We start from the raw sequence: 27,294 nt of genomic DNA on the forward strand, positions 1-27,294 counted from the left end.
ACACACACACACATGCACACACACACGCATACACACAAACGCACACACACACAGACCCCCCCCCACACACACACACACACACACACCCACCTGTTCGAGGTGATAGGTGGAGTCGATGCGTGGTTTGATCTTGCCCTGCCTGTAGAGGTCCAGGATGGTGGTCATGGCCTGCTGGATGACCTCCACCTCTCCATCCAGGTAGCCCAGGTGGAAGCCACACACTGACTTGTTGTTCTGGATCAGGCTGAGTGTGTGGATGGAGAACTGGTGGTACCAGGTCTTAGCCACCGCCAGAAGGTTCTTCTTCTGACCAGCTAGCATGTTAGCCGCACCTGTAAGGGGAGAAAGCACAAAGGGTTAAAGGGTGTTCATGTGTTAAAACGGGTTGCCTGTACTTGTGTGTGTGTGTGTGTGTGTGTGTGTGTGTGTGTGTGTGTGTGTGTGTGTGTGTGTGTGTGTGTGTGTGTGTGCGAATGGGGAAGGGGACCTGGGGTTGGTTTTATTCTCAGTGTAGGGTCAGTTTGGGTCTGTGTATAATTGATTCACTGATCAGCCATTGTTCTCTAGTCCACTTCATTTACTGTCTCATTAACTGCCCCAACTCCCTCTTTCTCCCTCTACCTCCCCTCTCTGCCCTCAACTTTTTTCACCGGGTCCCTCTCTTTTATCTCTCTTTTACATTATCTTTTCAGTATGTCCCATTTTCAGTGTCATTTTCTTGAAGGACAGTTCTACTGCCAGGCTGAGGTCCTGGCAGGTACCACATAGCCTACAATCCTCACCCACTCACTCACTCCTCTCTTCCTATTTTCTTTCTCTATTCTGCCTCTCTTCCTTTATGCTCTCAGTCTCTTTCCCATTCCCTCAATCATTTCTGTCCTCGTTTCTCCCTCCCAACCACACTTTCCCATTCTCTCCATCATCTCTATCCTCGTTTCGCCCTCCCAGCCATACTTTGCCATTCCCTCTATCATCTCTGTCCTCGTTTCAACCTCCAACCCACACTTTCCCATTCCCTCTATAATCTCTGTCCTCGTTTCGCCCTCCCAGCAACACTTTCCCATTCCCTCTATCATCTCTGTCCTCGTTTCGCCCTCCCAGGCAATCTTTCCCATTCCCTCTATCATCTCTGTCCTCGTTTCGCCCTCCCAGCAACACTTTCCCATTCCCTCTATCATCTCTGTCCTCGTTTCGCCCTCCCAGCCACACTTTCCCATTCCCTCTATCATCTCTGTCCTCGTTTCACACTCCCAGCCACACTTTCCCACTCCCTCTATCATCTCTGTCCTCGTTTCGCCCTCCCAGCCACACTTTCCCATTCCCTCTATCATCTCTGTCCTCGTTTCACACTCCCAGCCACACTTTCCCACTCCCTCTATCATCTCTGTCCTTGTTTCTCCCTCCCAACCACACTTTCCCATTCTCTCCATCATCTCTGTCCTCGTTTCGCCCTCCCAGCCACACTTTCCCACTTCCTCTATCATCTCTGTCCTTGTTTCTCCCTCCCAACCACACTTTCCCATTCTCTCCATCATCTCTGTCCTCGTTTCGCCCTCCCAGCCACACTTTCCCACTCCTTCTATCATCTCTGTCCTCGTTTCGACCCTCCCAGCCACACTTTCCCATTCCCTCTATCATCTCTGTCCTCGTTTCGCCCTCCCATCCACACTTTCCCATTCCCTCTATCATCTCTGTCCTCGTTTCGCCCTCCTAGACACTCTTTCCCATTCCCTCTATCATCTCTGTCCTCGTTTCGCCCTCCCAGCCACACTTTCCCACTCCCTCTATCATCTCTGTCCTCGTTTCGCCCTCCCAGCCACATTTTCCCACTCCCTCTATCATCACTGTCCTCGTTTCGACCTCCAAGCCACTTTCCCATTCCCTCTATCATCTCTGTCCTCGTTTCGCCCTCCCAGGCAATCTTTCCCATTCCCTCTATCATCTCTGTCCTCGATTCGCCCTCATATCCACACTTTCCCAGTCCCTCTATCATCTCTTTCCTCGTTCCGCCCTCCCAGCCATACTTTCCCATTCCCTCTATCATCTCTGTCCTCGATTCGCCCTCATATCCACACTTTCCCATTCCCTCTATCATCTCTGTCCTCGTTTCGCCCTCCCAGCCACACTTTCCCATTCCCTCAATCATCTCTGTCCTCGTTTCGCCCTCCCAGCCACACTTTCCCAGTCCCTCTATCATCTCTTTCCTCGTTCCGCCCTCCCAGCCATACTTTCCCATTCCCTCTATCATCTCTGTCCTCGTTTCTCCCTCCCAGCCACACTTTCCCATTCCCTTTATCATCTCTCTCCTCGTTTCGCCCTCCAATCCACACTTTCCCAGTCCCTCTATCATCTCATTCCTCGTTTCGCCCTCCCAGCCACACTTTCCCATTCCCTCTATCATCGCTGTCCTCGTTTCGCCCTCCCAGCCACACTTTCCCATTCCCTCTATCATCTCTGTCCTCATTTCGCCCTCCCAGCCACACTTTCCCATTCCCTCTATCCTCTCTGTCCTCGATTCGCCCTCCAATTCACACTTTCCCATTCCCTCTATCATCTCTGTCCTTGTTTCGCCCTCCCAGCCACACTTTCCCATTCCCTCTATCATCTCTGTCCTCGTTTCTCCCTCCCAGCCGCAATTTCCAATTCCCTCTATCATCTCTGTCCTCATTTCGCCCTCCCAGCCACACTTTCCCACTCCTTCTATCATCTCTGTCCTCGTTTCGACCCTCCCAGCCACACTTTCCCATTCCCTCTATCATCTCTGTCCTCGTTTCGCCCTCCCAGCCACACTTTCCCATTCCCTCTATCATCTCTGTCCTCGTTTCGCCCTCCTAGACACTCTTTCCCATTCCCTCTATCATCTCTGTCCTCGTTTCGCCCTCCCAGCCACACTTTCCCACTCCCTCTATCATCTCTGTCCTCGTTTCGCCCTCCCAGCCACATTTTCCCACTCCCTCTATCATCACTGTCCTCGTTTCGACCTCCAAGCCACTTTCCCATTCCCTCTATCATCTCTGTCCTCGTTTCGCCCTCCCAGGCAATCTTTCCCATTCCCTCTATCATCTCTGTCCTCGATTCGCCCTCATATCCACACTTTCCCAGTCCCTCTATCATCTCTGTCCTCGTTTCGCCCTCCCAGCCACACTTTCCCATTCCCTCAATCATCTCTGTCCTCGTTTCGCCCTCCCAGCCACACTTTCCCAGTCCCTCTATCATCTCTTTCCTCGTTCCGCCCTCCCAGCCATACTTTCCCATTCCCTCTATCATCTCTGTCCTCGATTCGCCCTCATATCCACACTTTCCCAGTCCCTCTATCATCTCTTTCCTCGTTTCGCCCTCCCAGCCATACTTTCCCATTCCCTCAATCATCTCTGTCCTCGTTTCGCCTCCCAGCCACACTTTCCCAGTCCCTCTATCATCTCTTTCCTCGCTCCCTCCCAGCCATACTTTCCCATTCCCTCTATCATCTCTGTCCTCGTTTCTCCCTCCCAGCCACACTTTCCCATTCCCTTTATCATCTCTCTCCTCGTTTCGCCCTCCAATCCACACTTTCCCAGTCCCTCTATCATCTCATTCCTCGTTTCGCCCTCCCAGCCACACTTTCCCATTCCCTCTATCATCGCTGTCCTCGTTTCGCCCTCCCAGCCACACTTTCCCATTCCCTCTATCATCTCTGTCCTCATTTCGCCCTCCCAGCCACACTTTCCCATTCCCTCTATCCTCGATTCGCCCTCCAATTCACACTTTCCCATTCCCTCTATCATCTCTGTCCTTGTTTCGCCCTCCCAGCCACACTTTCCCATTCCCTCTATCATCTCTGTCCTCGTTTCTCCCTCCCAGCCGCAATTTCCAATTCCCTCTATCATCTCTTTCCTCGTTCCGCCCTCCCAGCCATACTTTCCCATTCCCTCTATCATCTCTGTCCTCGATTCGCCCTCATATCCACACTTTCCCAGTCCCTCTATCATCTCTGTCCTCGTTTCGCCCTCCCAGCCACACTTTCCCAGTCCCTCTATCATCTCTTTCCTCGTTCCGCCCTCCCAGCCATACTTTCCCATTCCCTCTATCATCTCTGTCCTCGTTTCTCCCTCCCAGCCACACTTTCCCATTCCCTTTATCATCTCTGTCCTCATTTCGCCTTCCCAGCCACACTTTCCCATTCCCTCTATCATCTCTCTCCTCGTTTCGCCCTCCAATCCACACTTTCCCATTCCCTCTATCCTCTCTGTCCTCGATTCGCCCTCCAATTCACACTTTCCCATTCCCTCTATCATCTCTGTCCTTGTTTCGCCCTCCCAGCCACACTTTCCCATTCCCTCTATCATCTCTGTCCTCGTTTCTCCCTCCCAGCCGCAATTTCCAATTCCCTCTATCATCTCTGTCCTCATTTCGCCCTCATATCCACACTTTCCCAGTCCCTCTATCATCTCTGTCCTCGTTTCGCCCTCCCAGCCACACTTTCCCATTCCCTCAATCATCTCTGTCCTCGTTTCGCCCTCCCAGCCACACTTTCCCAGTCCCTCTATCATCTCTTTCCTCGTTCCGCCCTCCCAGCCATACTTTCCCATTCCCTCTATCATCTCTGTCCTCGTTTCTCCCTCCCAGCCACACTTTCCCATTCCCTTTATCATCTCTGTCCTCGTTTCGCCTTCCCAGCCACACTTTCCCATTCCCTCTATCATCTCTCTCCTCGTTTCGCCCTCCAATCCACACTTTCCCATTCCCTCTATCCTCTCTGTCCTCGATTCGCCCTCCAATTCACACTTTCCCATTCCCTCTATCATCTCTGTGTCACACCCTGGCTCTGGGACTCTATTTGTTGAGCCAGGGTGTGTTTATTCTATGTGTTATATGTCTATGTTGGGGGTTCTAGTTTGTTTTATTCTATGTTGGCTAGAGTGACTCCCAATCAGAGGCAACGAGTGTCAGCTGTCGTTGGTTGTCTCTGATTGGGAGCCATATTTATACTGTCTATTTTCCCTTTGTGTTTGTGGGTTCTTGTTCCGTGTTCGGTCATTGTTACCATGGACTTTACGAGTCGTTTCTTGTTTTGTTTATTGTGTCGATTATCACTAAAGATAATAAAGTTCACTATGTTCGTTCAACACGCTACGACATTGGTCTCTCCTGACGATCGTGACAGAAGAACCCACCATGCAACGACCAAGCAGCATGTCCAGGGGCAGCTCTTTGGGGCTGGACATGGGAGGAAGCGCCCGGGAGAAGAGACGGTGGAGGCGCGCCGAGAGAGGAGCAGCGGCGCCAAACGGGTCAACGTTCGGACAGGCGAGAGGCAACCCCAGAAAATGTTTAGGGGGGCACACGGCATGGACGACGAGGGCTGACGGAGGCAGAAAAGGGGCGGATTCAGAAGGCCACCAGGTTACGGATACACCGCCCTGTAAGTCCTAGTGCGGATGCCTCAGCACAGAGTGTGTGAGGGTAGGCATTCAGCCAGGACGGGTTGTGGCCGCTCTTCACTCAAGGTCTCCTATCCGTCTCCACAGCCCGGTTCGGCCTGTCCCTGCTCCACGCACCAAGCCTACGGTGTGCGTCGCCAGCCCAGTCCGGCCAGTCCCTGCTCCATGCACCAAGCCTACGTGTGCCGTTGCCAGCCCAGTCCGGCCTGTCCCTGCTCTACGCACCAAGTATACGGTGCGCGTCGCCAGCCCGGCCCGGCCTGTTCCTGCCACTCGCACCAAGTCTACGGGTGCGCGTCGCCAGCCCGGCCCAGCCTGTTCCTGCCACTCGCACCAAGTCTACGGTGGCGTCGCCAGCCCGGCCCGGCCTGTTCTGCCACTCGCACCAAGTATACGGTGCGCGTCGCCAGCCTGCCCGGCCTGTTCCTGCCACGCACCAAGTCTACGGTGTGCGTCGCCAGCCAGCCCGGCCTGTCCCTGCTCCACGCACCAAGCCTACGGTGTGCGTCGCTAGCCCGGTCGGCCAGTCCCTGCTCCACGCACCAAGCCTACGGTGTGCGTCGCCAGCCCAGCCCGGCCTGTCCCTGCTCCACGCACCAAGCCTACGGTGTGCGTCGCCAGCCAGCCCGCGCCTGTCCCTGCTCCGCACCAAGTCTACGGTGCGCGTCGCCAGACCTGGCCCGGCCTGTTCCTGCCACTGCACCAAGTCTACGGTGCGCGCCAGCCAGCCCGCCCGGCCTGTTCCTGCCACTCGCACCAAGCCAGGTGCGAGTCGTCAGCCCTGGTCCGGCCCATTCCTACCCACGCACCAAGCCAGGGGTGCGCATCGTCAGCCGGCCCGCCTGTTCTGCCACTCGCACCAAATCTACGGGTGCGCGTCGCCAGCCCGGCCCGCCTGTTCCTGCCACTCGCACCAAAGCCAGGGTGCGAGTCGTCCAGCCTGGTCCGCCCGTTCCTCCTCCACGCACCAAGCCAGGGGTGCGCGTCGTCAGTCCAGCACAACCCGTGCCTGGGTCACCGGTGCCTGGTAAGGTACCGCCAACTACTCCACTACGGAGCTGAAGCTAACCGCTCCTGCTACGTCCAGTTCAGCTCCAGCCAGCGGGGCCAGACTGGACCAGGGGCGCTATGGGGGGTTTATTGGAGGGTGGTGGGCAAGGCCGGAGCCAGAACCGCCGCCGAGGAGGTATGCCCGCCAGCCCTCCCCTGTTTTGCTTTAGTTGAGGCGCGTCGCAGTCCGCGCCTTTAGGGGGTACTGTCACACCCTGGCTCTGGGACTCTATTTGTTGAGCCAGGGTGTGTTTATTCTATGTGTTATATGTCTATGTTGGGGGTTCTAGTTTGTTTTATTCTATGTTGGCTAGAGTGACTCCCAATCAGAGGCAACGAGTGTCAGCTGTCGTTGGTTGTCTCTGATTGGGAGCCATATTTATACTGTCTATTTTCCCTTTGTGTTTGTGGGTTCTTGTTCCGTGTTCGGTCATTGTTACCGTGGACTTCACGAGTCGTTTCTTGTTTTGTTTATTGTGTCGATTATCACTAAAGATAATAAAGTTCACTATGTTCGTTCAACACGTTGCGCATTGGTCTCTCCCTGACGATCGTGACACTCTGTCCTTGTTTCGCCCTCCCAGCCACACTTTCCCATTCCCTCTATCATCTCTGTCCTCGTTTCTCCCTCCCAGCCGCAATTTCCAATTCCCTCTATCATCTCTGTTCTCATTTCGCCCTCCCAGCCACACTTTCCCAGTCCCTCTATCATCTCTTTCCTCGTTCGGCCCTCCCAGCCATACTTTCCCATTCCCTCTATCATCTCTGTCCTCGATTCGCCCTCATATCCACACTTTCCCATTCCCTCTATCATCTCTGTCCTCGTTTCGCCCTCCCAGCCACACTTTCCCATTCCCTCAATCATCTCTGTCCTCGTTTCGCCCTCCCAGCCACACTTTCCCAGTCCCTCTATCATCTCTTTCCTCGTTCCGCCCTCCCAGCCATACTTTCCCATTCCCTCTATCATCTCTGTCCTCGTTTCTCCCTCCCAGCCACACTTTCCCATTCCCTTTATCATCTCTGTCCTCGTTTCGCCTTCCCAGCCACACTTTCTCATTCCCTCTATCATCTCTCTCCTCGTTTCGCCCTCCAATCCACACTTTCCCATTCCCTCTATCATCTCTGTCCTCATTTCGCCCTCCCAGCCACACTTTACCATTCCATCAATCATCTCTGTCCTCGTTTCACCCTCACAGCCACACTTTCCCATTCCCTCTATCACCTCTGTCCTCGTTCCGCCCTCCCAGCCATACTTTCCCATTCCCTCTATCATCTCTGTCCTCGTTCCGCCCTCCAATCCACACTTTCCCATTCCCTTAATCATCTCTCTCCGCGTTTCTCCCTCCCAGCCATACTTTCCCATACTCTCCATCATCTCTGTCCTTGTTTCTTCCTCCCAGCCACACTTTCCCATTCCCTCCATCATCTCTGTCCTCGTTTCGCCATCCCAGCCACACTTTCCCACTCCCTCTATCATCTCTGTCCTCGTTTTACCCTCCCAGCCACACTTTCCCAGTCCCTCTATCATCTCATTCCTCGTTTCGCCCTCCCAGCCACACTTTCCCATTCCCTCTATCATCTCTGTCCTCGTTTCGCCCTCCCAGCCACACTTTCCCATTCCCTCTATCCTCTCTGTCCTCGATTCGCCCTCCAATTCACACTTTCCCATTCCCTCTATCATCTCTGTCCTTGTTTCGCCCTCCCAGCCACACTTTACCATTCCCTCTATCATCTCTGTCCTCGTTTCTCCCTCCCAGCCGCAATTTCCAATTCCCTCTATCATCTCTGTCCTCATTTCGCCCTCCCAGCCACACTTTCCCAGTCCCTCTATCATCTCTTTCCTCGTTCCGCCCTCCCAGCCATACTTTCCCATTCCCTCTATCATCTCTGTCCTCGATTCGCCCTCATATCCACACTTTCCCATTCCCTCTATCATCTCTGTCCTCGTTTCGCCCTCCCAGCCACACTTTCCCATTCCCTCAATCATCTCTGTCCTCGTTTCGCCCTCCCAGCCACACTTTCCCAGTCCCTCTATCATCTCTTTCCTCGTTCCGCCCTCCCAGCCATACTTTCCCATTCCCTCTATCATCTCTGTCCTCGTTTCTCCCTCCCAGCCACACTTTTCCATTCCCTTTATCATCTCTGTCCTCGTTTCGCCTTCCCAGCCACACTTTCCCATTCCCTCTATCATCTCTGTCCTCGATTCGCCCTCATATCCACACTTTCCCATTCCCTCTATCATCTCTGTCCTCGTTTCGCCCTCCCAGCCACACTTTCCCATTCCCTCAATCATCTCTGTCCTCGTTTCGCCCTCCCAGCCACACTTTCCCAGTCCCTCTATAATCTCTGTCCTCGTTCCGCCCTCCCAGCCATACTTTCCCATTCCCTCTATCATCTCTGTCCTCGTTCCGCCCTCCAATCCACACTTTCCCATTCCCTCTATCATCTCTCTCCGCGTTTCTCCCTCCCAGCCATACTTTCCCATTCCCTCTATCATCTCTGTCCTCATTTCGCCCTCCCAGCCACAATTTCCCATTCCCTCTATAATCTCTGTCCTCATTTCGCCCTCCCAGCCACACTTTCCCATTCCCTCAATCATCTCTGTCCTCGTTTCTCCCTCCCAGCCGCAATTTCCAATTCCCTCTATCATCTCTGTCCTCGTTTCGCCCTCCCAGCCACACTTTCCCAGTCCCTCTATCATCTCTTTCCTCGTTCCGCCCTCCCAGCCATACTTTCCCATTCCCTCTATCATCTCTGTCCTCGTTTCTCCCTCCCAGCCACACTTTCCCATTCCCTTTATCATCTCTGTCCTCGTTTCGCCTTCCCAGCCACACTTTCCCATTCCCTCTATCATATCTCTCCTCGTTTCGCCCTCCAATCCACACTTTCCCATTCCCTCTATCATCTCTGTCCTCATTTCGCCCTCCCAGCCACACTTTCCCATTCCATCAATCATCTCTGTCCTCGTTTCTCCCTCCCAGCCACAATTTCCCATTACCTCTATCATCTCTGTCCTCGTTTCACCCTCACAGCCACACTTTCCCAGTCCCTCTATCATCTCTTTCCTCGTTCCGCCCTCCCAGCCACACTTTCCCATTCCCTTTATCATCTCTGTCCTCGTTTCGCCTTCCCAGCCACACTTTCCCATTCCCTCTATCATCTCTCTCCTCATTTCGCCCTCCAATCCACACTTTCCGATTCCCTCTATCATCTCTGTCCTCATTTCTCCCTCCCAGCCATTCTTTCCCATTCCCTCTATCATCTCTGTCCTCGTTTCGCCCTCCCAGCCACACTTTCCCATTCCCATTATCATCTCTGTCCTTGTTTCGCCCTCCCAGCCAAACTTTCCCCACATCCCCTTTCCTCTCTCAATCTCTATTCTCATAACCCTTTCTGCCCTCCTCTTTCTCCCTCTTTTCTCTTTCTCACTTTGTCTCATCCTCTCTCTTTCACTATCTCCCTCTCTCTCCTGTGGACGGGCACACAAAGCGTGCTCAGAGAGAGAGGAGAGGGAGCTGGAGAGGTATCCAGTCTGCTACATTCAGACATTCCAGGTTCTGTGCGGATAGAACGGCCATTGTTCCGCCATGCATACTTCTGAGAAACTGGAAGAGGAGCAGCAGGGAGGGAGGGGGAGGGTGGGCGGGGGGAGTGTTGGGGGATGGGGGGGTAGAGAAGGGTTGAGCGGGTGAATGGATCAGGGTGGGGGCACCATGCTGGGTAGTCTTTTTTGCAACATGCAGAAGGCAAGGCCCTGTTCTCCAGGCATGCCTCCCCAGCCCACTGTCCCATGCATGCCATGCCTGCTGCAAATTGGCATCATCACAGAGAGAGACTACAGAGACCTTCCCACGGACAACACACACACACACACACACACACACACACACACACACACACACACACACACACACACACACTGAGGCCATGGACCTCTGTAGGGAAGCAGTGCGCCCAGGAAGTGCCTAATAATTCACAGCCCATTCTGTATGTTTCTTGCACACTGTGCTATTTGTGTTCTAAACCACTGGTATTGATACGTGTTGAAATAAACAAAGTATGATTGAGGTCTTTTGTCCTTCCTGTCTCACCGTAGGTGATGAGCTTGCCCATGGGCTTCAGCAGGTTGTAGGCCTTGTGGGTGTCTGAGCCTCCCAGAGGATCCAACACAATATCCAACCCTGGAGGAGAGAAGGGGAAAGACAGAGAGAGGTAGTCAGTACAGCTCAATGTTGCTTGGTTGGTATCATATTAGGAAGAAATCCTCTTACATCCCAGAATGCCAGTGGTGTAGAGGGAGGAGGGCAGGCCTTGCTATGTTTATGTAGAGCAGTCCATACATATGCCAAACAACGGGAGAGGGAGAGAACGCTGGAATTCTACTCATTTGAATGTCACTGATAAGGAATAAACATTGTCCTATCCTTGTCTGTTGGAGTTCCATTCCATTTCCAGGTAGTGATGTCTTGGAGAGAATGAATAACAAACTAAAGCTTGAGACCCAGGCTCATCCAGTTTCTCTGCTACGTATTAATTATCTTTGCTCATGCTGCCTCGCTCTTTCCTAATTATGTTTTTTTTTCAGTGAATGTGGGGCTCCTTAAAGTGGGTTAGTCCTCCTCTCCTCTCCTCGGTCCATTAGCTGATAGGCCCGTTGATTTCTCAAGGCTCTCAGCAGGACCCTGCCCTAAATGAGCCACAGTCACACAGACTGACAGCCTTCTCATCGATCCCTGCCGCTAATTTGACATGTTCTTCTGTCCAAAATGTCAGTTACCCCCCCTCTCTCTTTCTCACTCTCTCTCTGTCTCTCTCTCTCTCCCTCTCTCTCTCCCTCTCTCTCTCCCTCTCTCTCTCTCACTCTCTCTCTGTCTCACTGAGGCTGCTGGGAGGGGTACTACCAAATTAGGTCCTAGTATAAAATCCTCCACCTTGCTTCTATGAACCCAGAGGTAAGTGAGTAAAGAGAGAGGAATTGGAGGACGTTCTGTTTCGGTGATGAGCGATGAATTTAATGTCTCCTAAGGCAGAAAGCGGGACGGATCTTAAGTGGCCTGGCCCTGGGGATATGATCCACACTGAGTCACAGGCTTCTCAAATACTTTGTCTGAGTGGAAAAGCACTTTTCTGTCTAGTGCTTATTATACTCCCAACCGTCTCAAATGCACCCCAGCTATCAGGGCTGAGAGTCGTGACACAGCGAAATGGACATATAAATCAGTTTGTTATCTTTAAATGGAAGACAAACACAACACTGCAGCTAACACAACACTGCAGCTACAGAGTATTCCTTAGGACCAACGGTTGCATGACTAAGGGCCCATTAGCCATCTCAGTATACTTATCTCATGGATCATATTGTGGATATTATGGGTCACATCATGCTTGTGTCCCAAATGGCGCCCTATTCCCTATGTAGTGAACTACTTTTGACTAGGGCCCATAAGGTGCACTATGTGGGTAATAGGGTGCCATTTGAGACGCAGGCCATCTCAGTGCTGTAAGATAGGTCAGATGACCCTTGACCTCTCACCTTTGGGGCTGATCTTGCGGACCTCCTCCACGTAGTCCCGTGTACGGTAGTCAATGCAGTGCGTGACTCCACCCTGGCTGATAGTCTCGTGCTTACTGGCCGACGCCGTCCCGAACACGGTCACATCCTTCACTGTCTGACACAGCTGGGTGGCCGCGATGCCCACACCACCTGGAGAGAGAGAGAGATAGTTTGTTAGGAGAAAACGTACAGACAGTAGATTTTGCTGCAGGTTATCCTGGCCTGTTATAATGTAACAGAGACAATAGCTCCCACCATGTCATACACATACACCCTTGTAGATTACATTTCTCAATTGTTGCTTTTGTTGTGTATTATTTTCCATGTATAATTGTTTTTGTTGATATATTATTATTGTTGCTCAAACGTATTGTTCATTTACTGTGTGTAATACTTCATATACATTGCTTTGGCAACAGTGGCAACCACCCATTCATGCCAATAAAGCAGAGAGAGTGGATGGGGAAACAAAGAAGGGTGGTTAAGATGAGCTCAGCTGGAGATCAGACTTGTGTATGTATCCCTTAGTTTTCTACCTAGTTGTTTCTCTAAACAGGGTAACTATGGGGAGAAAGTATAATACCGAATCAATTCTATCCAAGCTTCACTAATTTTTTACCTCAAGAGAGATACTCACTCAGGGAGACACCTCCAACTAAATTCAACTCAGCTGATATAAATATGTCTTGAGCCACCCATAAATCCCATTATATACATCCATTCTATTGCAGGGAAATGTGATTTGTTTTGTTTACTGTGACAGGCCAGGTCAGTCAATAAGAGGCTGGCTGTGTGTGGCTCAGGGGTAAGCAAGGAGAGCATTAAACACACATCACATGACCTCCTACCCGCTGCCCTGGGCAAAAAGGAACACCCACAAATAGACGTAGAGACACAAACATCCACAACTAGAGAAAGTAGCCATTGTACGTCAGATGACAATGGTTGACTTTAGCTTCATGCAAGATGACTGACTAAGAATCTAGGGTCATTTTAGTTGGGGTATTTGTTTTTGCTATGGGAGCAATGTGTGACATGGGGTCAAGAAAATAAGAAAACATAGTTTCGTAACTGTGCCAGTTGAAACAAAACCTTCTCATATGGGAATAAATCTTTGAAACAATGAACAATGTATTGTCTATGATCACCTTTGTAGACAAAGTGGCAGTTGTGTGAGAGCATTGCTTTCTGTAGGTGTAACTTACATCAGCATGGCTGTTTGATGTAGTATTGGTGTGTGTATGATTCACTGTTTTTGAACATACTGTATGTGTGTGTGTGTGTGTCACTGTGTGTGTCTTAAACCAGGTCTCAATAGGTTACTGTTAAGTAGTGGGGCAGAACAGAGAGAACGGAGGGAGGCTGACTGGATGGAAGATGTGAACTGAACATGGCCCATAAAGGTTACTCATGCCTGACCAAGTAAAGGCCACATCTTATCTGAGGCCAGAGCCAATAGAGCAACACAAACAGAGCGTTCACAACATGGACATTTACATTCAAACAGACGCCTGTCTCAACACTGGCATATTTCAACTGCTGTGGTTGACTGTGGTTATCATCAGCAACATGTTGTGATGAAGTTGTGGTCCACTGCCTTGGTCACACTCACACTCACACACCATAAGCTTGAGTAGACAGAGACAAAAGTAACCAAGGAGAAGTTATACTATAATCTATTGCAGTCGCTGGTTGCTAAGTCGTACAGGCAGACCTCCTCTCTCCTTTGTCACTTACAAAGAAAGCTAGAATGAGAACAATTCCCTCCTGGCTCTGCTCTGAAGAGACCTTGAGCCTATGGGAACTCAATAGACATTTCTCACTCACTATATTCAAGCCTGACAAGAAAAAAGAGAGAAGGTCTGCGTCCCAAATGACACCCTATTCTCTATGCAGTGCACTAGTTTTGATCAGGGCCAATATGGCTTTGGTCAAAAGTAGTGCACTATGTAGGGAAGAGGGTATCATTTGGAACGCAACCAAGAACTTGATGAAATAACAAGAGCAACGGTGTTGCTGTTGGATGGCAGTGTCCGTGAGTCAGCCTGCCTCCTAACAGCTAGCACTATCTCTCCCTGTCTTTCTGTCCTCAGTGAGAAACCAAGTTTGCGTTGCCAAGGAAACCCAGGCCAAATTGGTGGCGACGACTGAGCAAAGGAGCCATTTTGTTTCATTGGCTGTTTTTCCTCCAGGCAAAACAGGAGGCATTTGGTGACAATCGGAAGCTCATCCGGGGATAATATGTGACAGATCAGCCAGTAACACCCTCCCAATAACCACATAACGACTTACCTAGAGCCAGCTGAGAGTAGATGAGTGTATGTAGCCTCCCATGTAGCTCAGTTGGTAGAGCATGGCGCTTGCAACGCCAGGGTTCTGGGTTCGTTTCCCACGGGGGGGCCAGTATGAAAAATGTATGCACTCACTAACTGTAAGTCGCTCTGGATAAGAGCATCTGCTAAATGACTAAAATGTAATATATGTGGGTGTGAAGTTGGCGAGATGAGAAATTGCTTACCCTGAAGGATGCCAAAAAAGGAAAGCCTTTCTATATGCTTCTTCGCCACATGGACTTCTGCTCACAAATATACTTTGATATTGCAAACCAGTAATGTGTATGGTCAATATGAAGTGTTTAGGCTGTTGGGGTAGGACATAGGAGTGCTGATATTTACAGTTGGTGCCTGCCTATATCTCCTGACCACTCTGTTCCACTCCTCTACCTGTGTTAGAGATGGAGGAAGGGGGAACCTGTGTCTGGCTGGATCCCCCTGAGAACCAGAGAGCCAGGGCCAGTCTTCCGGTCTTGTGACTGAACCACCATCACAAGACCCAGGCCAGCACTGCCAAGAGCCCCCCCCCCCACCCCCCCACATACACACACAGAGAGAGAGAGAAGCTGAGGTAGGAGGGCGACTGCAACCAGGAACAGTCTGGATCGAAAGTCTGTTCATATCTGCTAATCTTCACAAATATGTGTTCAGATTAAACCGTTAACCCATCATTAACCCATTGTTTTGGTTCACATTGCTCTCTTGGTATTTCTCACTTTCTCCCGCTCTCCCCTGCCAGTGCCCCCTCTCCATCTCTCTCTCATCTGCTGTAAATGTGGACCAGGGCAATCTGTCTCTCTTTTTCTTTCTTCCCTTCATTCTCCTGGCAACGTGACGTGGGGTCGTCCCCTGAACACTAACCCGTCCCCTGAACACTAACCCGTCGCCTGAACACTAACCCGTCGCCTGAACACTAACCCGTCCCCTGAACACTAACCCGTCCCCTGAACACTAACCCGTCGCCTGAACACTAACCCGTCCCCTGAACACTAACCCGTCGCCTGAACACTAACCCGTCCCCTGAACACTAACCCGTCCCCTGAACACTAACCCGTCCCCTGAACACTAACCCGTCCCCTGATCACTAACCCGTTGCCTGAACACTAACCCGTCCCCTGAACACTAACCCGTCCCCTGAACACTAACCCGTCCCCTGAACGCTAACCCGTCGCCTGAACACTAACCCGTCGCCTGAACACTAACCCGTCCTCTGAACACTAACCCGTCCCCTGAACACTAACCCGTCCCCTGAACACTAACCCGTCCCCTGAATACTAACCCGACCCCTGAATACTAACCCGTTGCCTGAACACTAACCCGTCCCCTGAACACTAACCCATTGCCTGAATACTAACCCGTCCCCTGAACACTAACACTAACCCGTCCCCTAAACACTAACCCGTTGCCTGAACACTAACCCGTCGCCTGAACACTAACCCGTCCCCTGAACACTAACCCGTTGCCTGAACACTAACCCGTTGCCTGAACACTAACCCGTTGCCTTAACCCTAACCCGTTGCCTGAACACTAACCTGTTGCCTGAACACTAACCCGTCCCCTGAACACTAACCCGTAGCCTGAACACTAACCCGTAGCCTGAACACTAACCCGTTCCCTGAACACTAACCCGTTGCCTGAACACTAACCCGTTGCCTGAACACTAACCTGTCGCCTGACCACTAACCCATCCCCTGATCACTAACCCGTTGCCTGAACACTAACCCGTTGCCTGAACACTAACCCGTTGCCTGAACACTAACCAGTCCCCTGAACACTAACCCATTGTCTGTGCAAAGATGGCAACTTAAGCACCTTCCCGCGCCTAATTCCATTCGTTCTGCTTGGGATTCAATTGAATTGGTTACACTGAGAAAATTTCGGCCCGTCAAAAGCGTTGTTTTCTCTGTCTCGTCTATTGACCAGGGTGTGTAGGGAGGAACAGCACACACGGTGGACTCCTATCTCTCTGCATACACACAAACACACACACACACAGATTTTGGCACCAAATACACTCTGGTTCTCAATAACACGCTCTTCTAGAGTGAAGAGGAATTTTGTCCAAAACACTGTGGAATTCACTTTACTATTCAGTCCAGTATGATGTGTGTCCACACCCAGAGTTCAACGTGAGGAGAGGGTGGGGACACTAAATGTTGTTGAGATTTCACAAAGGGAAGGAGGACACTCAAACCTTCTACTACTGTACATACTCGTACCATAGTACAGTCAGTGCACACAGGCACTTTCTCACAGTCATCCACACACTGACCACATCTGTGTGAATGGTGCTTAAGAGGTAGGCCACTTCCTCATAGAGAGCTAGTTTCTTAGCATAACTCAAACGGAGAAGCTAACGCACCTCAGATCGTGCTTACTGTAACTTCTAACCTAAAAATGTTATGTTATGTTTTGTTTTACCCCATATGTAACTCTGTGTTGTTGTTTTTAATCGCACTGCTTTGCTTTATCTTGGCCAGGTCGCAGTTGTAAATAAAATAAAAAATAAAAAGGCTAGGTTGTGGTTATAGGTAAGGGCCTTAAGGTGCTAGCAACGCTAACATTAGCCATGTGCTAATGTTGATCACAGAGAGATGTGTGGCCACTCATGTCATGTCATTCTCTGTGTCTCCACTCTCCAATCTTACCCTCTCCCACACCCTATCATTAGCCTGTGGTGTCTGTGGCTCACAAAGAATGGAATAAAACCATAAACCCAAGAATCCTTATTTACCAAAGGGACGGTGAACAAGATCAACAAGTCGGACATGATTTAGCAATGTTTCTTTCTCTGTTATTGTGCAAATCTTACCTGAGGCTTACATGAGTAAGTGAGCATAAAAAGGCATTGGGTGTGTGTCTGTGTGTCTGCTATAAGGAGCGATGACTCTGTGTTACATAACATAGTGTTTTCCTCTGCTCTCTGTGTAGCTTTGAACTCGATGAGTGTTTTAATATGCTTTCTCGTATGGTAGGTTCCTCTCTGTACCACGTATAGGATGCACATTTTTTGTTACTGGGTGAGTGAATTAAAAACATCCTGTGTGAGAAGGCAGAACCTGCGATTTCCTGAGTGAGAATTCACACAATGCTAACACACACAGAGACACTAACACACACACATACACTCATTGTACACACAAACACAAACAGACATGTTCTCATAAAACCCACTGATAACCATGCACAAACAAACACATTCTTCCTAACACAAACTTACATTGTACAAAAATAAATACCAACTCAAATGTACAGACAGACACACCTGTGTGTGTGTGTGTGTGTGTGTGTGTGTGTGTGTGTGTGTGTGTGCGTGTGTGTGTGTGCATGTGTGTGTGTGTGTTTGTGTGTGTGGAGGGGCTTAAGTTCAATGGGGTCATAAGGCAACGGTTGTGAGTGAGAGCGTATTCTGATTGGAGGGTGGTTTGGCGGTTGGAGCGGAGGGGAGGCTGCATGCCCTGGTTTTCCTATGCTATCAGTGCAGCTGATCTGCGTCTGGGTATGATGCCAGCCAGCCAGCTAGGCCCGAAGAACAAACACAACCAGGTCTCCTCTCCTCTCCAACAGTCAGCCCTTATTAGCATTCACTGAACTAGGGTAAGACCTACAGCACAGCATAGTTAGACAGTGGGGAGTCATTGTAGACTGTTAAAGGATATGCTGAAGTAGAGATGTGATTTGACTGAAATTCTAGGATAAAATACCAAAGCGATATTCTGTCTGTATCTCATACTGAGCGATATCTTACACTCTTAGAAAAAAAGGTGCTATCTAGAACCTAAAACGTTTTGGCTGTCCCCATAGGATAACCCTTTGAAGAACCATTTTTGGTTCCAGGTAGAACCCATTTGGTTCCAGGTAGAACCCCTTTGGGTTCCATGTAGAAACCTTTCCACAGAGGGTTCTACCTGGACCCAAAAAGGGTTCTGCTAAGGGGACAGCCGAATAACCCTTTTGGAACTTTTTTTCTAAGAGTGTAGAGTGAGCAGGTAATATCAACATCTCTGTACTTTTCTCTATACTCTGTCACCTCTCTCTCCACTTCCATTATCGTCTTCACTCTTAATCTGTTTTTCATCCACACTCTTCTCTTCTCTTCTCTTCTCTTCTCTTCTCTTCTCTTCTCTTCTCTTCTCTCACTAATGTTGATACAGGGTAGTGTTAGTCAGACCACACAGGCCTAGGCCCAGTCAATTGTGTATGTATGTGTGTGCACATGTGTGTGTGTGTGTGTGTTAGTGTGCATGTGTGTGTGTGTGTTAGTGTGCGTGTGTTAGTGTGTGTGTGTGTTAGTGTGTGTGGTGGCATGCAGGGCTGCTGGCCAGACCTAATCCATAAACACAGGGTCCAGTTCAGGGAGAGGTCGCAGGAAAAGGCTCTTGGCCGGGCACAGTGGACGCCCGCCCCCCCAAACACATCCAAATGTCACTGCTCTCCTTCCCTTGCCCTGTCCCTCTGGAGAAAACAAAGGGGGAAATGTATGCACGTTCCTCGATGACGAGGTATCAAGCACTGATACACCATGGTCATGAGGAGCCTCCCCGGTGGGGGTCGTGTGGAGGGGGGAGGAGGGGAGGTGGAGGACGGGAGGATGCAGATGTGTGAGCCCAGCGGACAGAGGGGGCGGGATGGGAGGAGAACAACATGCCATTGTTTGGGGAGAGGGGACGGGAACGGCCGGCCCACAGGCCCACGAGAGAGAGAGAGGCAGTTGGGGTCAGTCAGCGGTTTACGGCTCACACACAGCCATGACACTGACACACCAGGGGAACTCTCTGTATTAAACTCTATGACAGAGGTACCTTTGACTTCGGCCTCCTTAGCTGAGGTCTCTTCACTTGGGTACAAGGAGAGAGAAGGCCTATGTAATAAGCTCCAGAGAGCTAAAACATTGACAGTGGCAATTATGCTGGAGAGGACATACAGCATGTGTCCTTGTCATGAGGTGGGTGGGGGGTGGTGCTGCTGCTGCAGGCAATGAGCTAGACACCTCTCTGCCTGGGTCCTCACAGTGGGAGCCAACAAGTTAGCAGCCTGTTGACAACACGAAGCAGCACCCCCATAGAGCCATATAGAGCCATAGACAGAGCTCTAATAGTCTCTTATTCACCAGCATGGCTCTACGGCACCACAGGTCGCTAAGAGGGAAGAAACTGAGTAACATTGATGAAGAGACTGATGACAGCGGAAGCAGAAGATTGCTCATCAAACAATGACCCTATGGTTGCCACGATAAGAAGCTGGCTGTTGATCTATATATTGATTTATTGCCAATAAAAATGACAGACAATTAAAGCATATCTGTCTGGCCATGCCCTGCGATTTGATATGAGAAATGGCTCCTTGTGTCCTCATGCAGTACCACCTGCTGTTTTAATATACAGAGCTGTACAAATGGAGTCACTGAATCTTATTAAAACGCTGACTGGCTTGTCTGTGTCCACTATTAAAACATGTATCCGTGTACACTGAAGTTCTGTACACCGAATTGTTTCGTTAAGCCAACACTCTTACAGTAAACATTTGAATAGCATAGCAATGTTTTTGAAACAGCTGAAATGTACAGACATTTTCCTTATTTTATTTGCTTGTTTTATTGAATTTGTACCTGAAATTGTAGTAGTAGCCTGTTCCATTCTGATATTATCGCCGTAGCTTTATATCTCAACAGTGTATTTTTTGTTGTTGTTGCTTGACTGCATTGAGGTCCAGGCAAGAAGCTACTCCCCAGGGAATTATCAACGTTTTCAGTCGTAATTTGCTTTTAATGACTTCCATGATGTTGATAAAATGAAGCCTGGTTTGTTCTAAGGTAACTTTAATATGGTGGCTAGTGTAAGCCTAAGAGCTCCTGTCTAGCTATGGTTCAGCTAATCTTCAGCATATAGCTACAGTCAGCACGTTTATGTGAGGATGCAGAAATTATTTTGTTTAGCTAGCTAGCTTACTAGCTAACGTTACCTAGCTAGCTGTGTAGACTATATTATAATATGAATGACACTGTATGATAACGTTACTGTCTTTTATATTCGTATGGGACGGGTAAACATTTATTATTGATATGCTAATGTTACTTGAGTCAGTTGTGTATTGTCAGCGCTTTAATATGTACATGTAGCGGACATGAGTCGGTCATGGTTACGTGATGAGTTGGCGCCACCTGCGAACTTCAAAACTAGTGTCCACCCTCAGCCCAAGAGGGAATTTTCTCTTGGGTTGCAATCCAAACACAAAGTAGACAGCCCTCGGCCCTATACCCTCAGCCCTTGAATGACGTGTTAAATCGTCACAGCCGAGTGTAACTTAAATGTCCCTTGCCCAAGCAAGGGAGAGTGATGATCGGAGAGGCGACGTCCTTGGTGGAAAACTTGAAGTTGAAAAAACAACGAACCTAAAGCTATTAATGTACCTAGTAAGCTAACGTAGCCAGCTAGCACTCCTGTCAGGTAGCTAGCTACAATTACCCATAGATGGCTAGCTAGTTTTATAGTATGGCCATTTATTCCAATACATTTCTGAATTACCAAAACTATGTTTATGAAGCTAGCTACATTTTATAGTCTCCTTACTACAAGACTAAGCCAATTTGAGCATCATTCCCATTTGCCAATACTAAAATCAATGTCATCTATATACAGTTGAAGTTGGAAGTTTACATACACTTAGGTTGGAGTCATTAAAACTCATTTTTCAACCACTCCACACATTTCTTGTTAACAAACTATAGTTTTGGCAAGTCGGTTAGGACATCTACTTTGTGCATGACACAAGTAATTTTTCCAACAATTGTTTACAGACAGATTATTTCACTTATAATTCACTGTATCACAATTCCAGTGGGTCAGAAGTTTACATACACTAAGTTGACTGTGCCTTTAAACAGCTTGGAGCATTCCAGAAAATGATGTCTTGGCTTTAGAAGCTTCTGATAGGCTAATTGACATCATTTGAGTCAATTGGAGGTGTACCTGTGGATGTATTTCAAGGCCTACCTTCAAACTCAGTGCCTCTGTGCTTGACATCATGGGAAAATCAAAAGAAATCAGCCAAGACCTCAGAAAAACAATTGCAGACCTAGTCTGGTTCATCCTTGGGAGCAATTTCTAAACGCCTGAAGGTACCACGTTCATCTGTACAAACAATAGTACGGTAGTATAAACACCATGGGACCACGCAGCCGTCATACCACTCAGGAAGGAGACACGTTCTGTCTCCTAGAGATTAACGTACTTTGGTGCGAAAGTGCAAATAAATCCCAGAACAACAGCAAAGGACCTTGTGAAGATGCTGGAGGAAACAGGTACAAAGGTATCTATATCCACAGTAAAACGAGTCCTATATCGACATAACCTGAAAGGCCGCTCAGCAAGGAAGAAGCCACTGCTCCAAAACCGCCATAAAAAAGCCAGATTACAGTTTGCAACTGCACATGGGGACAAAGATCATACTTTTTGGAGAAATGTCCTCTGGTCTGATGAAACAAAAATAGAACTGTTTGGCCATAATGACCATTGTTATGTTTGGAGGAAAAAGGGGGGGCCTTGCAAGCCGAAGAACACCATCCCAGCCGTGAAGCACTGGGGTGGCAGCATCATGCTGTGGGGGTGCTTTGCTGCAGGAGGGACTGGTGCACTTCACAAAATAGATGGCATCATGAGGAAGGAAAATTATGAGGATATATTGAAGCAACATCTCAAGACATCAGTCAGGAAGTTAAAGCTTGGTCGCAAATGGGTCTTCCAAATGGACAATGACCCCAAGCATACTTCCAAAGCTGTGGCAAAATGGCTTAAGGACAACAAAGTCAAGGTATTGGCGTGGCCATCACAAAGCCCTGACCTCAATCCTATAGAACATTTGTGGGCAGAACTGAAAAAGCGTGTGCGAGTAAGGAGGCCTACAAACCTTACTCAGTTACACCAGCTCTGTCAGGAGGAATGGGCCAAGATTCACCCAACTTATTGTGGGAAGCTTGTGGAAGGCTACCCGAAACGTTTGACCCAAGTTAAACAATTTAAAGGCAATGCTACCAAATACTAATTGAGTGTATGTGAACTTCTGACCCACTGGGAATGTGATGAAAGAAATAAAAGCTGAAATAAATCACTCTCTACTATTATTCTGACATTTCACATTCTTAAAATATAGTGGTGATCCTAACTGACCTAAGACAGGGCATTTCTACTAGGATTAAATGTCAGGAATTGTGAAAAACTGAGTTTAAATGTATTTGGCAAAGATGTATGTAAACTTCCGACTTCAACTGTGTGTATATATATATATATATATATATATATATATATATATATATATATATATGTTTTAGCAAGCTAGCGTCATAATTTTGTTTCACATGCCGAAAATGCAGCCATGTTAATTCAATTTGACACTTCGCGGCCACCGGAGTTTGACACATGAATACAGTTTGCATTGAATTGTGGGTCATATCAACCCCACAAGTGATCAAAGTTCTTCACTCGCTCCCTCAAGCTAAATCGAGGGCCTAGGGGGCAATGTTTGTGAATTGGACCTCCACTTAAGATGGCAATCAAACTGCATCCGGTTTCGACGCAGATTCCCCCGAGGGAAAGTGGCTAGCGCAAGGTTCTGAGGGGGTAAAATGAATGTGTTTGGAATGCAGCCTTGGTCTAAGACGTTGGTTGCTCCCGTGGGAGACCCGAGCCCGTATCCACCAAGCATCACAGAGTATAAAATTGGTCGTAAGTGCTGAGAATAGAGACATTTTACTCCTACTCTTATGGGTAAAAATAAAAGCTATGCATAAAGCCTCTTTAGTCATAAGAGTCACACCTAGTCGACAGATATTTAGGACATCTCATGAGCTGTCCTAACCCGTTAAGAATTACCAGCAGGTGTCTTGATAATAGAAAGATGCAGCGAGTCAGTGGTTCATGTGCCACATGCAATTGTTTTGGAGTTATTCAAATAATGTTTTGATAATTCTATATAATCAATCCATAAATAATCTAGATATACATGTATCTCTTGTGCCGTTGACAATGATTTCACGTGGCCTATTTCACATGATATGCCTAAATACTTATAACAAATAGGCTAATAAATAAACATGTTTTTCTTTCGACTATTTAATTACCTACATTATGTTATTTCAAGTTATCCCTTTGGAGAGCAATATCACGTTGTTAAAAAAGATGCCTAAATTGGACATGCCTATAAATTCGGCAATTGAAGGCATCTAGGGCTTATGTTAACTTTGATTGTGTTCGATGAAAGTGATAGACCTTTCAAACGTTGTATGCAACGTTGTTTGCAACATTATCGGCAAGTGACTTGAGGCCGACTGTGCCAATGCGATGTAGAGTTGTTAAATGGCAGTGACGAGTGTGTTGATATTGTATTGCTTTTAACAATCATCAGAATTGGTTAAAAAAAAGGTTATGCATGCCAACATATTAGGCGAAAATTAAGAGAAGTGATCGTGTCAGGAAAAATTATATCAAATGTTTTACCATTGCAACATTTGATGTACAGCCACATTCACCGTGGTTGTCTGAAGTATGCTATAGAGTTCACAGCTGGCGATGCCTCATTGCGATTGGTTATTCCCGATTATTTGCAACAATGTCAATGAGCGTCATCACTAGTTTTCCTTTGCGGTACCTCAAACTGTCGTGATTACCAGCTGAGATAAACGTTTATGAGTTAATTTTTCTCATGTCTCAGAGTTTGTCTGGGCAGTGTCTTAACATCATCCTAAAACACTCTGAGCTGGGAGTTATTTTTGTCTTAAAAACGGTTTTATCAGGATTCCTAGGATATTTTCTGAGATGCTTTGTGGATACGGGCCCCAGGTTTATATCCCGCCTGTTACAATGGCGCCCAAGTGGGGCGGTCTCTCATAGGGGAGGAGGTCAAAGGGGGGTGAATGTCCCATGATGAGGTTGCCCCGCCTGTGAACTTCCAAACCAGTGTCTGCCCTCGGTCCAAGAGGGAATTTCCTCTTGGTCTGAAGGTCTAAGACGTGGGAGACCCTGTTCATATCCCTCGTGTTACATACGGACAAGAAAATAAACCCTTTCATTGTCTGTACATGCTTGTGGATTGTTGCATTATTCAAGAGTGTAATATGGTTTGGTTGCATTATTCAAATTTGTAATATATTTTAGAAGAAAAGTTGCTTGGATTGTTGAATACTTTTTGCTTACTGGCTAGTGGCTACTGTGATATTTCGGTCAATTTGAGCTGCGGACCAAGAATTGAAAAGTAGAAATCTCTCCTCAAACTCTCCTTCATCTCTCGTAGTGGGAATAGGGCCTAAATATGTGTACTCAAAAGAAATGCATATAAAAGTACCACTGCTGCTGCAGCTAGTGTAACTACTGCCTCTAATGTTACAAACACAATAACTGCATTTGAAACTAAATTGCCTCTACAATCAGTGAAGAATATACAAATCTATAGATTGTTTCATGACCCTGAGTGGGTGTGTGTAATATCATGAGGGATTTCAAAAAGAAAGAAAGAGTGAAGAAGAATGATGCTTCAGGCAAAGAGGCTGTTAGGCAAATGTTTCTGTCATGAATTCAGTAATCCTTTGCTCTAATCCTTATGTCCGTACAGACAGCTGGAGAGCCAAGAGCTGGCTCACTGGGAGCCATGAGAAACCAGAGGTCCAGCCCTGCGTCGACTGTGTCCGAAATGGAACATAATTCCCTATATAGGCTCTGGTCAAAGGTAGTGCACTATGTAGGGTGCCATTTGGGACTACACTACACTCTACCAGACCAGAGGGAACACTTAGTGTCGCACGCCCCCTCTTCTATGGAAACCATACACTTTTACAGTGCACAAAACCCCAAGCAAACTGAGTTCCACATCAAGTCTCTAAGGTCCAATTTGATGAATGCCATCAGCTAAATAATAGTAATGAAAATAAACACCTGTGAATTCCACGGTGACCTTTCACTGAGTGATTAGCCTGACTCATTAGGCTCCGCTAGCTCTGAAACACATTTGTGTATATTACAGTAATACATTCATCTCATACTCAATCTCGTAATTATTGTGTTCCATGTCAAGGGGCACACACACCTGCACTGACTGTCCCACGGTACTCAGTGTAGAGTGACGTGGTTCCTCTCTAACATACACAGATGGATAGTTCATTTGTGCTTCTCATAGCCATATCTACCCACATACTGTCCCAAACGCAGTGTAGTGTTGCCGGAGCGCGGGGGAGAGAAAGGGGAAAGGGGGATTCCTAGTCAGTTGCACAACTCAATGCATTCAACCAAAATGTGTCTTCTGCATTTAACCCAGCCCCTCTGAATCAGAGAGGTGCGGGAGCTGGCAAAACTATTTCTGGAAAATGTACTCTGATCAATTCGAAATAAATTATGTTGAATTACCACAGAAATTCCATTAAGAACCCTAGAATGACAAACCAAATACTGTAAACATGTATAGCAGCCTAGAGGTAAACTACATGACCAAAAGTATGTGGACACCTGCTTGTCGAACATCTCATTCCAAAATCATGGGCATTAATATGGAGTTGGTCCCCCCTTTGCAGCTATAACAGCCTCCACTCTTCTGGGAAGGCTGTCCACTAGATGTTGGAACATTGCTGCAGGGATTTGCTTCCATTCAGCCACAAGAGCATTAGTGAGGTCGGGCGCTGATGTTGGGTGATTAGGCCTAGCTCACAGTCGGCGTTCCAATTCATCCCAAAGGTGTTTGATGGGGTTGAGGTCAGGGCTCTGTGCAGGCCAGTCAAGTTCATCCACACCAATCTCGACAAACCATTTCTGTATGACCTCGCTTTGTGCACGGGGGCATTGTCATGCTGAAACAGGAAAGGGCCTTCCCCAAACTGTTGCCAAAAAGTTGGAAGCACAGAATCGTCTAGAATGTCATTGTATGCTGTAGCATTAAGATTTCCCTTCACTAGAACTAAGGGGCCTAGCCTGAACCATGAAAAACAGCCCCAGACCATTATTCCTCCTCCACCAAACTTTACAGTTGGCACTATGCATTGGGGTAGGTAGCCTTCTCCTAGCATCCGCCAACCCCAGATTCTTCCGTCGGACTGCCAGATGGTGAAGCGTGATTCATAACTTCAGAGAACGCGTTTCCACTGCTCCAGAGTCCAATAGCGGCAAGCTTTAAACCACTCCAGCCGACGCTTGGCATTGCGCATGGTGATCTTAGGCTTGTGTGCGGCTGCTTGGCCTTGGAAACCAATTTCATTAAGCTCCCGACAAACAGTTATTGTGCTGACATTGCTTCCAGAGGCAGTTTGGAACTCGGTAGTGAGTGTTGCAACCGAGGACAGACAATTTTTACGCGCTATGCACTTCAGCACACGGCAGTACTGTTCTCTGAGCTTGTGTGGCCTACCACTTCGCGACTGAGACGTTGTTGCTCCTAGACGTTTCCACTTAACAATAACAGCACTTACAGTTGACCGGGGCAGCTCTATGAGGGCAGACATTTGACAAACTGACTTGTTGGAAAGGTGGCATCCTATGACTGTGCCATGTTGAAAGTCACTGAGCTCTTCAGTAAGGCCATTCTACTTCCAATGTTTCCTATGGAGATTGCATGGCGGTGTGCTTGATTTTATACACCTGTCAACAACGGGGTTTGAAGGGGTGTCCACATACTTTTGTATATATAGTGTAGATAAATGGTGGTTTCATCCCTGTTTTCACTCTGGCGGTGGCAAGAATGATAAAGAAATGTAGGCTACGTGTGTGCACTGCAGAGGCCTGTCGGAGGCTAAATGTCTCATTCCCTGCAGCTCTGCGGAGTTTAGCCACATGAACCTTATCACTCCAGCGAGATGTATAATCCAAATTCACCCTGTGTCTGCATTGATGTTCAGAAAACTCCACGGACCCCCTCTTGCGCAGTGGAACCCAAAACGATATGCGACCACTTGGTTACGTTAACA

At 48.2% G+C, this 27,294-nt stretch overlaps 1 protein-coding gene across 1 annotated transcript in view; it reads right to left on the reverse strand.

The window, feature by feature from the left end:
* The window catches only part of LOC121569516 (synaptic vesicle membrane protein VAT-1 homolog), a gene marked incomplete at its 3' end in the record, with an annotated part of 41,587 nt that overhangs the window by 4,707 nt on the left and 9,586 nt on the right, over nt 1-27,294 (reverse strand). The window contains exons 3-5 of the mRNA XM_041880543.1: nt 12,004-12,174; nt 10,562-10,651; nt 91-332 (exon numbers count right to left, since the gene is read on the reverse strand). Of these exons, the coding sequence (XP_041736477.1) occupies nt 91-332; nt 10,562-10,651; nt 12,004-12,174 (503 nt within the window). The remainder of the gene's footprint in view (nt 1-90; nt 333-10,561; nt 10,652-12,003; nt 12,175-27,294) is intronic.

The sequence above is a fragment of the Coregonus clupeaformis genome, chromosome 30 (genome assembly GCF_020615455.1).
Source record: "Coregonus clupeaformis isolate EN_2021a chromosome 30, ASM2061545v1, whole genome shotgun sequence".
Taxonomy (NCBI): Eukaryota; Metazoa; Chordata; class Actinopteri; order Salmoniformes; family Salmonidae; genus Coregonus; species Coregonus clupeaformis.